The 14,177-nt window shown below is 38.1% G+C and overlaps 2 protein-coding genes across 2 annotated transcripts; one reads left to right on the forward strand and one right to left on the reverse strand.

Annotated features, from left to right (window-relative positions):
* Nucleotides 1-370: 370 nt before the first annotated feature.
* Nucleotides 371-6,501, reverse strand: LOC107494767 (uncharacterized). The gene is made up of 7 exons (XM_016115800.3): nt 5,969-6,501; nt 4,975-5,137; nt 4,062-4,262; nt 3,738-3,983; nt 1,309-1,456; nt 929-1,151; nt 371-820 (listed from the first exon to the last, which is right to left on the reverse strand). Exons 1-7 carry the CDS (start codon nt 6,333-6,335, stop codon nt 483-485), a joined length of 1,686 nt encoding a protein of 561 aa, XP_015971286.1. The 5' UTR covers nt 6,336-6,501; the 3' UTR covers nt 371-482.
* A 309-nt stretch (nt 6,502-6,810) lies between these two features.
* Nucleotides 6,811-10,290, forward strand: LOC107494714 (exocyst complex component EXO70B1). The gene is made up of 2 exons (XM_016115750.3): nt 6,811-8,399; nt 9,508-10,290. The coding sequence occupies exons 1-2, from the start codon at nt 6,868-6,870 to the stop codon at nt 9,977-9,979; spliced, it is 2,004 nt and encodes a 667-aa protein (XP_015971236.1). The 5' UTR covers nt 6,811-6,867; the 3' UTR covers nt 9,980-10,290.
* The last annotated feature ends 3,887 nt before the right edge of the window (nt 10,291-14,177 follow it).

Genomic DNA, 14,177 nt, shown 5'->3' on the forward strand with positions numbered 1-14,177 from the left:
AATTAGAATTTATAGACAAATTCAAATTGAAATTCTCAGTAACAAGTTACTTCTTTATAAATAAATACATCATAAATAATTTTTTTTATAAATTATTATTAGCTTTAAAGATCCAATTTTCATCAAATCTAAGGTCGGATTAGGATTTAAAAAATATATCCTGTATATATTTAGAGTTGGGTTTAGGTTAAGACAAACCCAATTTCACCCGGCTCTCCCCTAGTTTGGTTGACTCGATTCTTTGCAACATCCATAGTGATACTCATAAATTGACTTTAACTTAATATGGTCTTTTAAATTTTGATATTTGACCCATAATAAGTTAGAATCATATTGGATTGAATTTATACAGATAAGCAGCAACACTGAAGAAACGAGACTAGGAATACTTGGATGCAAATTAAACAAATGATACAACATTCTATACTAATAATTATTATAAATATTCAAAAAAGAATACAATTAAATACGACTTCCAAAAACTACAAATCGAATTTAACAGTTCTCACGACAGGTTTCTTTGAATTACAATGATTCTGAAGGGAATCGGTATCAACTGTGCCCATGGCAGATAGTTTGATGCCAAAGGAAGCGAGTCTATTGATGTCCCTTGGAAGAGGAGATTGCCAAAGGCCATCCCACCAGGCAGGAGGGAGAAGTGGCGTGAAGGCGCATTGATTGGGCTGACGGCGACAACTCAATGGCCCGGCATATCTGTTCCAAACATGGCCCCAACCAATCTGGTTTTTCAAACCATCATTCAACAAATTACTTTGGAAGCTGCTAAAGAATGCAAAATTTGAACCGGTTGAGTTGTTTCCTAAATGTCAGATCATTAAGTTGTGGAATGATATTTAGACATTATTCTGCATAGTTAATAATGAAAGAAAAATCAATAGAAGGGACGGAGGTTGTGTTGTGCAAGCACCTAGATTTTGTGCTGCAGCGAGGGCAGCAATTAACTGAGCATAGGTAGTACCAACTCGCCGGTGCGCTCCGGAAATAGCAGCATATCTAGCGCGAGATGCAAGGAAAAAATCAACAAAAGCAACCCATCTGGGAGCTGGGCCCCAATCCTTCACTCTAAAATCAGCCTTCTGCAATCCTTGAAACATACTTCCCTTGAAGTTTTCATAATCAAAATGAATAACCTGGTCAAGCATATAATCAAAGGCACATGAATTTTGCTGCGTCTATTGATGGCTACCTCATACATCATATTCAGAAAAGTATTAAACTAGATGGAGGAAACAATTACTTAACACATTACATTGACAAGAAATTTCACACTTAAGAACTGAAACTTACCTCAGCAAATTCACTTATATTGGCTATGATACTTTTAACGAGGGTAGGTGTATCTGACACAACCACCACCTTTGGTCTTGATGTTAGGTGTTGACTCTCTATGGCTTTTTTTATACAGCGCAATGCTGCCTGTACAGCTCTTATAGACCTGAAAAATGGAAGAAATTGTATCTATCAATTAAGGCCATATTTCATTGTCGAGGTTGAAATTGCCTATTGCTGAACAGAAGTCAGGAAAACAGTTGAAAGCTCGATGGAAGATGCCAAATTTCAACAAATGGTACAAATGAAATAATAAGCTAACAAGAAAGCTAAGTTATTTTACATTGTTAAGGGACACAGTAGACGTTTCTCTTGACTTGTTTGCCTTGATTTATATAGAAGTTGAATGGGTACAGATCAGAATGGTGGCCAGACGGGATGAAAACCAGGATCATTCAAAATATAACCATTGCCCCAAAAATATTATTCACATTTTGATGTGTTCCGAGGTGTTAATTGCCAGTTTGAACAGTGGTTGAAAAACCAGTTTAAGATTTTATAAACAGAAATCTCTTCAAATTGCCTTGCAATATTTAAGACTCGCATTGCCATAGTTGGATAGGAGGAGAGGGAAACAATCAAAACAGGATGAGGAGGCAGGAATACTGTCCATGGAGGTATGGAGCAGAAACAAGAATCACGATACTCCCAAACCAAGGCACGTTTGCTGCTATTCCTAATTACAGTATGAATTCACTGAGTTGATAAGGAATATCTAAGGCTGGCCTTAATTTCTAATCTGTCAAGGAAAGACTTACAAGCACCTGCTGATATATGCGGTGTATTTGCTTCATTATGCAATGAAATTATCACAGATAAATTAAGTTATTTAGTTCTTTTTGCAAAGCTGCCCCACCTATTGGGATAAAGCTTTGTTGTTATCCCATTCATTCATTCTAATAGAGAGGCGCCTACTACTTGGGTCACATTGTCTCGGCACAAGGGGTCTCGGCTGATCCTAACAAAACCACAGCGATGCTAGAATGGTCGGTGCCTACGGACTAGCGGGCTTTACGGGGATTCTTGGGCCTTACCGGCTATTATAGGCGTTTTGTGCAAGGATACGGGGTGATCGCCAAGCCGTTGATGGAGTTGACAAAGCGAAATGCATTTGAATGGAATGACAAGGCCCAGGAGGCTTTTGAGAGATTGAAGAGGCTGATGCAGACCTACCGACTCTAGCAGTCCCGGATTTCAATCGATACTCTGTGCTGGAAACTGATGCATCGAGTGAGGGGTTGGGTGCGGTGCTGTCCCAGCAAGGCAGACCAATAGCATTTCTAAGCCAAGCAATATCTCCAAGGGCCCGGCAAAAATCTGCATATGAGACGGAGTTGATGGCCATTGTCTTCGCTGTCCAAAAGTGGCAGCATTACTTGTTGGGCCGCCATTTTATTGTTCTCACAGATCAGCCAAGTCTGAAATTCCTCACGGACCAGCGACTCGTGGACCCAGCTTACTTGAAGTGGACCACTAAATTGTTAGGCTTGGATTTTGAGATCCAATACCGGCCAGACCTTGAGAATAAGGCAGCAGATGCGTTGTCACGACAAATGATGGCAAGGGCAATCTCGGTAGTGCATATGAACCTCTAGGAAACGGTGGAAGAAGAGGTGGCTCACGACCAAGAGCTGCAAAAGATCCTGGTCGCCCCTGCAGTTTATCAAGGGAGAGCAGTGTTGCCCGCAAATTCTTCTCAGATCCCACTTTTGCTGGCTGAGTCCCATGATAGTGGGGCAGGAGGACATTCAGGCTTCTTTCGAACCTATAAGCGGCTGGCAGCAGCGGTTCATTGGCGCAGCATGAGGCTTTGGAGTATTTGGTGCGCTGGCTGGGCCTCTCCCCTTGTGAGGACAGCTGGGAGCGAGTGGCGGGCCACCTTTCCAGAGTTCCACCTTGAGGACAAGGTGGTTGTCCAAGGGGGGAGTATTGATGGAGAGGCGCCTACTACTAACAGGTTTGGGCTGTGTTACAAAAGGAGAGGTAAGTGGCGGTTAAGTAACGGTTTGTTTTAGGAGTTGTAGGCATGTCCAGCTGGCTGATAGGTTGTTAGAGTCTATTACTCACTGAATATAAATAGCTAGGTTATAGTTAGTTTAGGGGAGTGTATTTTCTGTTGTGAATTCTGTTAGAAGTTGGAGGGAATCTCTCTCCCTGAGTTGGTAGTTCCAACTGTGTAGAACCTTCTAGGGAGTGCTAATTGGCCATCCCTGTGTATCAATAAAGCTTAACCATACTGCTATTGCTGGTCCTATCACATTCTATTGTTGAAAAAGCGTATAACTTCAAAAAGGAAAAGAAAAGAAAGGCTTCACCAATCACCAGCCTCATTCATCAAACAAACATGATAATTCCTCTTGAATGAAATTAGCATGTACTCACATTACCTATTCATAAGCATCCGCATATGCAATGAGATGTCAGGGTTTTCCCCACCACCAATAACCCAATCGACAGCCGCTTCGACATCTTTTGAAGGGGATATGAGGACTCTCATGAGCTCCCCAAATACATTCGGCCTAGATCCTAGAACTTGTGGATCACCAAATAAATCAGAAGCAGCAATCCTCATCTGAGTGTGTATATTTTTCAGGAAGAATTGTGCTGCCACAGCATCTGTTGTTCCTTGAAACCTAAAATGTAAGGTTAATACTTAATAGTCATTACATGATGCCTGGGAGAGTAATAAGTAGAAGAGGACCTCATTTTACCATATGATAGGTTGCTTCCATTGCTTCCAATTGCTACAGAGAACATTTGATTCAGTTGGCTTTTCAAAATCATCAGTCCTCATAACCAGTGCCCTTCCATATTTGCTTTCACAATTGTTTTGTCTCCATAAATGCTTTATTTCTTTCATCGTAAAGGTAAAGTTGGAATAAGAAATGTAGTCTCCAAAAGGATATTTACCTCTGAAATGCAAAAAGCAAGTGATAATTAGATAGTGTAAAGATAGAGATATGTCCACTAAGCAAAATCTGAAGAGGATCCTAGGAAGCTAGGCTGCAAAACCAGAGCAGTTTTGCAAATTCAACAATGGCAGGCAACTATTTGAACAATGAAAAATAAAAACAAACTTGATACCCGTCAAGGATTGGGTTTGTTTAACAAAATTACCCACATGGGAGATTCATTAGGTAGTTTTATCGAACTAATCCAATCATTGATGAGTATTGAATTAGTTTATATCTTTCATGGCTAGAATTGTCGGTATTTGAATCTTTCATGGTCAAAAAAGGTAATTTATTCCATCTCAAAGGTCATTACTAATGAATGTAAACTATGGAAAGTGAACATAAGTTGCTATTTGACTGTTCAACAATGCTTTTAGTACAAGGCATATTTAAGCTAACACAGATAGTTAATATTGGAGCCAATGACATAGTGGATGCTCAAAGGGGAAGTTTGGTTATCACCTAAAGTTTAACAGAGAAGAATTATGGTGTTAGTTCCTGTATATAATTTTTCATGCAGAACGGGTCCTTGATTTTCACACCCACATTATTATAGGATACAAGATTAACCAAAAAGGACCTACTAGATGGAACTTGTGTTTTCCCAAAAAGCAAAGCAAAGTTAGTTCTTTAAAATGAAAAAGAAAGGCTTGGGAAAGAACCAATATGCCTGGTTTGGCCAATGATCAAGGACCGATTCAACATTATACTCAGTGCTGCAGCAGTTAAAACCTTGTACATTTCGTTCCCAAAACCTGCCTCAGCTGTCTTTCCAAGTACGAAGCCATGCCTACAGAACTGCTCCGGGGGCCAATCCCTGACTCTTGCAGCACCTGAAACATCAAACAATGTCAAGTCCTGATTTCATAACTGTTACCTGCAGAAGCACATATTTCCTATATGTAGGTTCCTATTACTATTTCCACCTTCCAAAAAAAGAAATAAAGGAGGATCATTGAAAAATGGCTATTATCCATTACCAAGTGCTCCCTTTACAACAGAATTAAAGTCTTCAGTGTGAAATCTAGAATACTTAAGTAAGGGAAGTCTGAAACATAATCACAAGCGCAGAAACTACATAGCACCAAAGTTCCTGAAACAAAGTTAAACAATGACAGGATCTTATTTCATAATTGTTATCTGCAGATGCACATAGTTCATGTCTGTAGGTTCCTATCACTATTTCTCTTCCCTTTTTTTTTTTCAATAAAAGGAATAAAAGAGCATCATTAAAAAATAGCATAGATAATAGCTGGCCATTATCCATTAGCAAGTGCTCCCTTTAGGAACATAGTCTTGAGTGCAAAATCTAGTAACATTAAGTAAGAATAATCTGAAATACTAATCAGAAGTCCAGAAACTACACAACATCAAAGTTCTTGTCTTGTAGAGAGCGTCCTCCAAATTTCATTACACCAAACAACAGAAGAAGAAGTATTTAGCAAAGTCCTGCGCTGATGAAACATACAAGCCAAGTAAGAGCTACACAAGTTACGTTCCACTAAAGCCAATTTTATGCAAAACTCAGATATTTAACTCCTTCAGCCAAAACATCATTTTTCTTTCAAGAAAAAATAAAAGAAAGAAAGAAAAAAAAAAGAAAGAAATGCGAGAAACTTAGAGAGAGAGAGAGAGAGAGAGAGAGAAAGGGGAACGAGGCTAACCATTCACATAAAAATGATGTTCAACAATTCTCCTCGCTCTGAGGGTTTCAATCCCAACGCTTCTGCTGAAATCCTTCCCCATCTTCTCTACCGTCGCGCACGTTTTCTCTCCCACGCCCTCCTCAGCCGCGTTCCCCACTCCGATGGTCGCATCGGCATCGTCGCCACCATCCTCATCGCCACCGATGCCGTCTAAACTGGAGCTATTGGACTCTTCGAACTCGAAATCCTGCGGGAAATCGACGGTAATCGGAGGATCCATCGGCCTCAACGCCAGCATCAACAGCCCCAAACCCGTCACCACCGCACACAACACCACAAACGGTTGCAACAACATTCGCCTCCTTCTTCCTCCTCCATATCTCATCTTCTCTCTCTCTCAATGTTTTTCTGTTGTTCTTGCAGCTTCTCAACAAGCTCAGCTTAGCATAGCTAGCTTCGTGTGCCTGCTAAGACGGATCTGAACTCTGAAGTGTGTCGTGTTTTCTTTTTCTTTTCCTTTTCCTTTTTCTCTTCGGTGTGTAAGTGTGTTGGCAATTACGCGTGCCTCTATCGGGTTTATATCCGACCCTAACCCGCACCATCATTATCTGAATCCGAACCCGCTCGTGTGAATGAGTGGCGCGCATTACGCACCGCATCCGTCAGAAAAAGGAAACATCTCTTTCAATGAATCTTAGTGGGGGAGCACAAACAAAACGACGTAGCAGAAGAAAAGAAACGTCAACGGTCAAACTTTTTCCATCGAAAAGGGGAAATTAATTAAATTTTTAAAAAAGAAAAAATAAATAAATAAAAATAAGAGAGATCCTCCTCAGTTCTCGCATTTGTCATTAGGAAACGCTTATTCATTTTTTCTTTTTGTGAGGAGGGGAAACATAACGGTCGTAACTACCATAATGGAGAACAACAAAGACGCCGGCGACGAACCGCCACGTTCTCCCATGGCGGACCCCACAGAATCCGATCCCAAACTAGAAACCAAATCAGAAACCGACTCACAGCCACCGCCGAACGAGGGAGGGGAGGATGCAGAGAGCGCAGAGAAGAAGGAAGAGACCGGAGAGGATGTTATTGATGATCCTCCGCTTTCAACCCCGCTAAGCCTCGAGAAGGCGCACGAAGACATGGATCAATTCCTCGAAACACTGAAACAGAAGGAGGAAGCGTCGGTTGAGATGCCTGTTTTCCTTGACAAGTTCTTGGATCTGGTGGAGGACAAGATAGCAAGGTACGACGCGGGAGACGATAGAGCGGATGATTCGTCGTTGTTGGAAGCGGTGAGCCGGATTTCGAGCCTAATGAAAACCGTACAGACTCAGCACCAACCAGAACCGCTCATGAACCGCATCGGCTCGATCCAGCAGCGTGCAATGACGTACTTGGAGGAAGATTTCCGGTTGTTGATGGAACAATATAGAAACGCTACGGAATCAGATCCCGGCGGCCATGACCACAAGGGGAAGCACGTGGAGGAACAGCCGCAGGAGGATTCCGAGAACGCGCCGGAGGAATCCGAGTTGGATTTCCCGGGATATTCCGAGGAAACTATTTCCAGCCTGAAAGAGATTGCCGGCGAAATGGTCGCCGGCGGTTACACCGCTGAGTGCTGCCAGGTTTATATGACCTCAAGGAGGAACGCGTTCGACGATGCTCTGCAAAAATTAGGGTTCGAGAAGTTTAGCATCGACGAGGTCCAGAAGGCGCATTGGGAGACTCTTTCGAGGGAGATGATCCCGTCTTGGATTAACACGTTCAAGCAGTGCGCCGCCGTGTACTTCCCCGGCGAGAGGAGGTTGGTGGATGAGGTGTTCGCCGATCGGCCTGAATTGGCAGCGGGGATCTTTAGCAACCTCTGTCGCGGCGTGGTGATCCAGCTGCTGAACTTCTTGGAGGGAACAGCGATGACAAAGCGCGCGGCGGAGAAGCTCTTCAAGCTCCTCGACATGTATGAGACCGTTCGGGATGTGATCCCGAAAATGGACGAGCTCTTCTCCGAGGAGCACGTGGCGGAAGAGCTGAAGACGGAGCTGAATCTGGCCAAGTCGAGGCTTGGCGAGGCTACTATCTCCATCTTCGGCGACTTCGAGAACAATATAAAGTCTGATACCGGAAAGACGCCGGTGCCAGGTGGCGCCGTACACCCTGTGACGCGCTATGTGATGAACTACCTTAATACAAGTGGTGATTACAAGGAGACGTTGGAGCAGGTTTTCAAGGAGCATTCGAAGATCGAGCGCGCAGATTCCACCAGTAGGCCCCATGGCGAGAGTCAGGGGCAGAATGGGAAAGAGGATGAGAAGGCAGCTGCGTCGCCGTTTGCAGCGCAGGTGATGAGGGTGATGGACTTGCTGGACTCCTACCTCGACTCCAAGGCCAAGCTCTACAAGGATAGTTCTCTAACTTCCTTTTTCATGATGAACAATGGAAGGTATCTTCTCTCTCTCCATTCCTATCTTTTCTGGTAGGAAACATCAAATAAATCTCAATTTTTATTTTAGTTATATAACGTACATGATTCAATCAATAAATCTAAATCTTTATTTTTGACTCATGAATTTTTTAAAAGATAATTGCCATTAATTTTTTATGTGTAGTTTCAGGGAAATTAAAGTATTGTTCTATGTAGTCTGATACTCATTTAGGATGAAAAATATGTTTTTTTTTTCTTCTTCTTCTTAGCTTTATTGCTCTTTGCAGCAATTTTTTCCAAGGAATATTATGACATCATTATAACATCTTCTAAATTTTTAAATATTTAATTAAATATATTCAATTATCTAATAATTTATAATATTATTTTTATAGAAAGATGTCGGTACGAGAATATCCACCGTTACAATTTAATGCAAAAATAAATCAACATATGATGTTGCCCTCTACAGTTGACATAAATCTTTGTTGATTTCCTTTTTTCCTTTTCTGCTTATTTGATAGTTTATTCAGGTGTCATATCACAAAATAAATTTATCGTGCTTCTCATCTCTACAGTTGACATAAATCTTTGTTGATAAATGAATATGTCGATGTTTAATCATTCAAAAGAGGTGACTGGCACTACACCAAATTTAAGAGTTGAAAACAATTTATATTTTAGTTATGTTAAAAAGATTTTATTAGGTAAATAATAACTTTTGTAAATAATATGAATAATAGATTTTAGAATTAACTCAATAAAATAAAAAAAATTTCACTTTAAATTATCTCTTAAATCTTAATATTAGGATAATTATCTGTACATCTAGTAAATTGAATATCCAACTATTATTAATTGTATATAAATAAATCGAATAAAAAAATAATTATCCAATTAAAAATAATAGATATAATTATTGGTATACCTATTGAACTATCAATATATCTATTGTTTGTATTGTTTACTATTCTCGTTGCTATAATTTTTCTTTTTCATGTTAAAATTGTAATTGCATGTTCGTCGAGATCCAATTTTTATGGTTTGTGCAAGTTACTGTCCATAGAGCGAGTGGCGCATGACAAGCATAATGAGGTAACTAACTAGATTGGTATGATGAGATCAGGTACATTCTGCAAAAGATAAAGGGGTCAATTGAGATGGCGCAAGTGATGGGAGACAACTGGTGTCGGAAGAGATCCTCAGAGCTTCGAGCATACCACAAAAAATATATGAGAGACACATGGCACAAAGTGTTAGAATCCCTGAAACATGAGGAGCTGACGGTGAACGGCAAGGTTGATAAACCTAAACTAAAGGAAAGGTTCAAGACCTTCAACGCCTTGTTTGACGAGATCCACAGGACACAGAGCTCGTGGGTTGTGAAGGACGGGCAGCTCCAATCAGAGCTTAGGGTCTCCATCTCCGCTGTAATCATCCCCGCTTACAGGGCTTTTCTTGGAAAATACGCTCAGGTATTGGATCCTGGCCGCCAAACAGAGAAGTATATCAAGTACCAACCTGAAGATATAGAGAACTATATTGATGAGTTATTTGATGGAAAGCCTCATCAGTCTATTGCCAAAAGGAAAACATGACCTTCAATTTATTTATATTATTCATCTTATCCTTCTCCACCATTACCACCACCACCCAAAACTTCCTATATGATCGTGAGGATGATGAGTAGTTATATATATGACAATATTTATATACGCAAGTATATATATATACATATTTATATATTTTTTTTAACTTTTAAACAGAATAAAAAATTGAAAATACAAAAGGGAAAAAAAAAAGAATATTGTAAGAAGCAGAAAAGAAAAGGTGCTTTGGCATGAAGATGGAGCAGAAAGAAGGGGTTCGGCATACTGCTTGCATGCATGTATACGTGCATGTGGATGGTTTTCTTTTTCTTTTTTTTTTTTTTGAAAAGAAGAGTACTAGGGTGTGAAATTTTATCTAATGATTCATTTTTTTTTGCTGATTACATATTGACTAAAATTTAATAAAATTGCTGGCTCTAGACTTTTTTTCAGAAAAAGGTGGGGGTACCACAAATGTTTTACTTTTATTTTGTACTGTATTGTATTGTATTATTGTATGGGGATGCATGTTTGATTAGAGTCTAAGACACAAGGCCTACATGTATTCCAAACTTCAAATCATGCCCTTTTTTTCATTCAATTTTCAGTTGAGCTCGTGTAATTTTTCTTTTCCTTTTTGAATCAAAACATTTGGTACATAATTAAGTATTGACAACGATGTGAATAGATATTTAGTTGAAGTATTGTTTTTCTTTTAGTTAATCTCGCTTATATTTTATAATGCAATTTCATAATTTCACCAAGTTTTATCTTCATCATTTTCATTTGCCATGCCATGATAAAAGAATGATGAGAGCATGGAGTAACGCATTCCAACACCTAATTCCAAAGAAATTAAATAACAATAAAAATAAAAATAAGACACTATATTTGTTAAATCAATTTTGATTCTAAGCTTTTTGAAATAATATAATTATTTGTTTACATGTCAATTTACTATATTTACAAATAAAACTATTCTACTGTTTTTCCTTGTAAACTATCAGGGCCTAATTTTTTTGATTGGAATTTACAATAAAGCCCTCATCACATGTTAGAATTCTTTTTTCTTATCTGAATTAAAATTCATGTATGTTCTTGATTTTTCCGTTGAACACTTGAACCTCAGTGTTTTGTGTATGTCATAGCATGTTAAGGATAATAATAATTTATATATCCTAATACTTATCTCTACAATGTATAATGAAATTATTATTATATAAAATGTCAAGTTGACCCCAAACAAAATTTTCGACATTTTTATTTAAGTTTCCAACATTTAAAATCAAAGTTCTCACCAATTCTAATAATCTTTAAAATAATAAAAACAAAAAATAAAACTATGAGAAAAAAAATTAAAAAAATAAAAAAAATATCTAATTGTTCTAGACAAAAAAAATATATACTGACAATTTAGTTAACACTACAAGAAAAACGCTGAGTATCATTGGATTTAGCGTCACATATTAGCGTCGGTTTTACCGACGAATTTAGAGACGGTTTTTATGTGGAATTCATCAGGTCAAATCATTATCGGCGAATTTCCGTTTCTGACGATAAATTTTTCAGTAATAGTTTGAGGAAAAACAAGAAAAATAGACGCGAAATTTAGTTTAGGATTTACTCGTAGAAAAATTCGTCGGTAATCCATTTTAGTAGAACACTGCATTTTGGTGACCGCAATGCGTTACCGTCGGATTTATCCGCCGGTAAAGAACCCTAAAATTCAAAGCGCGAACTCTCTCCCCCTTCATTTCAAAATCTCCTCTCTCTCTCTCTCTCTACGCTTTCTTTTCCCACTCTCTCTCTACCCGTCTCCTTTTCGCGCTACCTCGTCAGCACTGTTGCCGCCTCCCTCCTCTCGTTGCACTATCCCTTCTCCGCGACTAGAGAATTGCTCAAGCTGCGCCTCTGCCCTGTAAAGAATCTGCACCACCTCGCCACTGCGATGAGGAGTCTGCTACGCCACCGACCACCTCTTCCATTTCAAGTAAGTTGGTCGTTTCTACCATTAATGTTTGGATTTTACTGTGAAATAGATTTTAATATATGTTCTATGAACAAATTGAACAAATTTATGTAAATTTAGTGTTTAGAGTTTAAATTATGTTACCATGAAATTGGGTTTAGGGTTTGGAATTAATGACTGTGAAATTGGGTTTAGAGTTTGAATTTTGTTACTTTAGAATTTTGTAACAATTCAATTAATCATTCAATATTATTGATAATAATATGATAATAAGGTATGTTATTTCATTGTATTTATATTAATTATAAACTTAATATAAGAACAAAAAAAGTTTGTTCTAGGAATACGACTTTAGTTATTTAAGAAAATTGATGGGTTTTTATGTAAGGGTGTCAAATAAAAATAGTTATATTAAAAAAAATTAGTATAAGACTCGAGATATAAACATGCGAATTTGATTATAATACTAGTATATTCATTATTTGTTGTGTGTATGTTTTTGATAAATTAATTTTGTTATTTGATCTATAAATTATGAAATTAAAATAAAACTTTTTTTAACTATAATTTCTAGTTAGCCATTAAGAATAAATAGTTGAACTTTTATTTTGCACAAATCTAATCTTATAACAATCTAATTGTGTTTTATAATAATGTGTTTCCATGTGATATAGGTCATTACAAGTTTAAATAATAACTTGTTAGGCATATCTCTGTAGATTGAATTGTTAAGTTGTAGTAGTTCATGGCACAATCCCATTCACTCAACCAAATTCATATTTACAATTTTGCATATTGGTTTTGCATTAGATTTATATATGCACATCTTATTGTACTTGATTATGTTAATTTGTTGACTAATTGTGAAAGTAAGAAAAATTAATTATCCTAGATTTAAAGGTTTTAAAATGTTTGAAATAGAACTTGTGTTTATAATTTCATTTGTATATGATTTTAAACTTGCAAGACATATGTATATACTAGTACCATATTTGTTATGTTGTTAATCATGCATCAACATGGATGTTCTAGATTTTAAATTAGTCATGTTCAAGGCTTATTTATCACTCTAAGGTATAAAATTTTGGTCTTCTAACTTACATGTTATATCTCCAACCTTCATGAGATTAAGGATTATTGCTTTAGATTTGAATCATGAAGACTTCTTGTTTAATTGAGTTTAATTATTACGAATTTAATTGAGTTTTGACTGATGCTGTGAAATCCGTAAAGATGGATATATGTCCAAATTTAAGGCAGGTTATGTCAATTTTTTTTTGAAATAATATAAATATTGAAGGATTTGTGTAGTATATATGTTGATTAGTGTTAATAATACAGTCTCTTTGCAGATATGACGATAGGTAACAGAGGTAGATCGAGTGGGTCTCATGATCGTGGTAGAGGGAAGATTTTCACCGAATCTCCAGGGACTGCTCAATCGTCGCCTTCTACCCCGACTATCCCGTCAATCCATGTGACGTCATAGATGGGTCCAGCGGATCAGCAGTTCATCATAGTCCCGAATCCGAACTACGTGTCTCCTTCTACTACGCTCCTCTACAAATCCAGCGACAGAGCCCGTGGTGGGTGGTTCGTTTAATGCGTCCCAACAGGATGCCCCTCTACCACCGCCCGTCATACGGATGAGGGTTTGGCCTAATGGCATGCAAACGTGAGTTATTACGATTTTAATATCTTTTATACGGATAAGATTTAAAGTGGGCGGTAAGAACTAAATGTTGTTGAATTAACTATATTTAAATTGTATTTTATTTTAACTAAATAATGTTGTTGAATCACTTTGTTCACTTGAAATTTATATGGGATATGGAACATGATCTAATGGTTAGGAATATCTACGACCACCGGGTAGCTAAACGACTTTAGCAGATGATGAGCGACGTTCGATGAGGGCGCAACCATGTAACAATGTAGATCCATCCATCTATCAAGAAGGAACTAGAGGCCCATTTTAGAACTGATGATGGGTTCAAGCGTCGCCATCTGACAAACGCCGCTAACAGGTTTCATTGAGATCGTCAAAGTATACAGGTGGGTCGACTACCTTCATGAAGACGAAGAGTAGGCTAGTAAGTAGTTTGCTATTGTTTGTTAATTATTACTTGAATTAGATGTTTCTTGATTTAATTTATTGGTTGATTTCAATATGTGTAGTTTAAGTTATTGGATCGTGAGGTGACACTGGTGGAGACCTTCAAGTATACCCATATGTTG

Source organism: Arachis duranensis, chromosome 6, assembly GCF_000817695.3.
Source record: "Arachis duranensis cultivar V14167 chromosome 6, aradu.V14167.gnm2.J7QH, whole genome shotgun sequence".
In the NCBI taxonomy this organism is placed as follows: Eukaryota; Viridiplantae; Streptophyta; class Magnoliopsida; order Fabales; family Fabaceae; genus Arachis; species Arachis duranensis.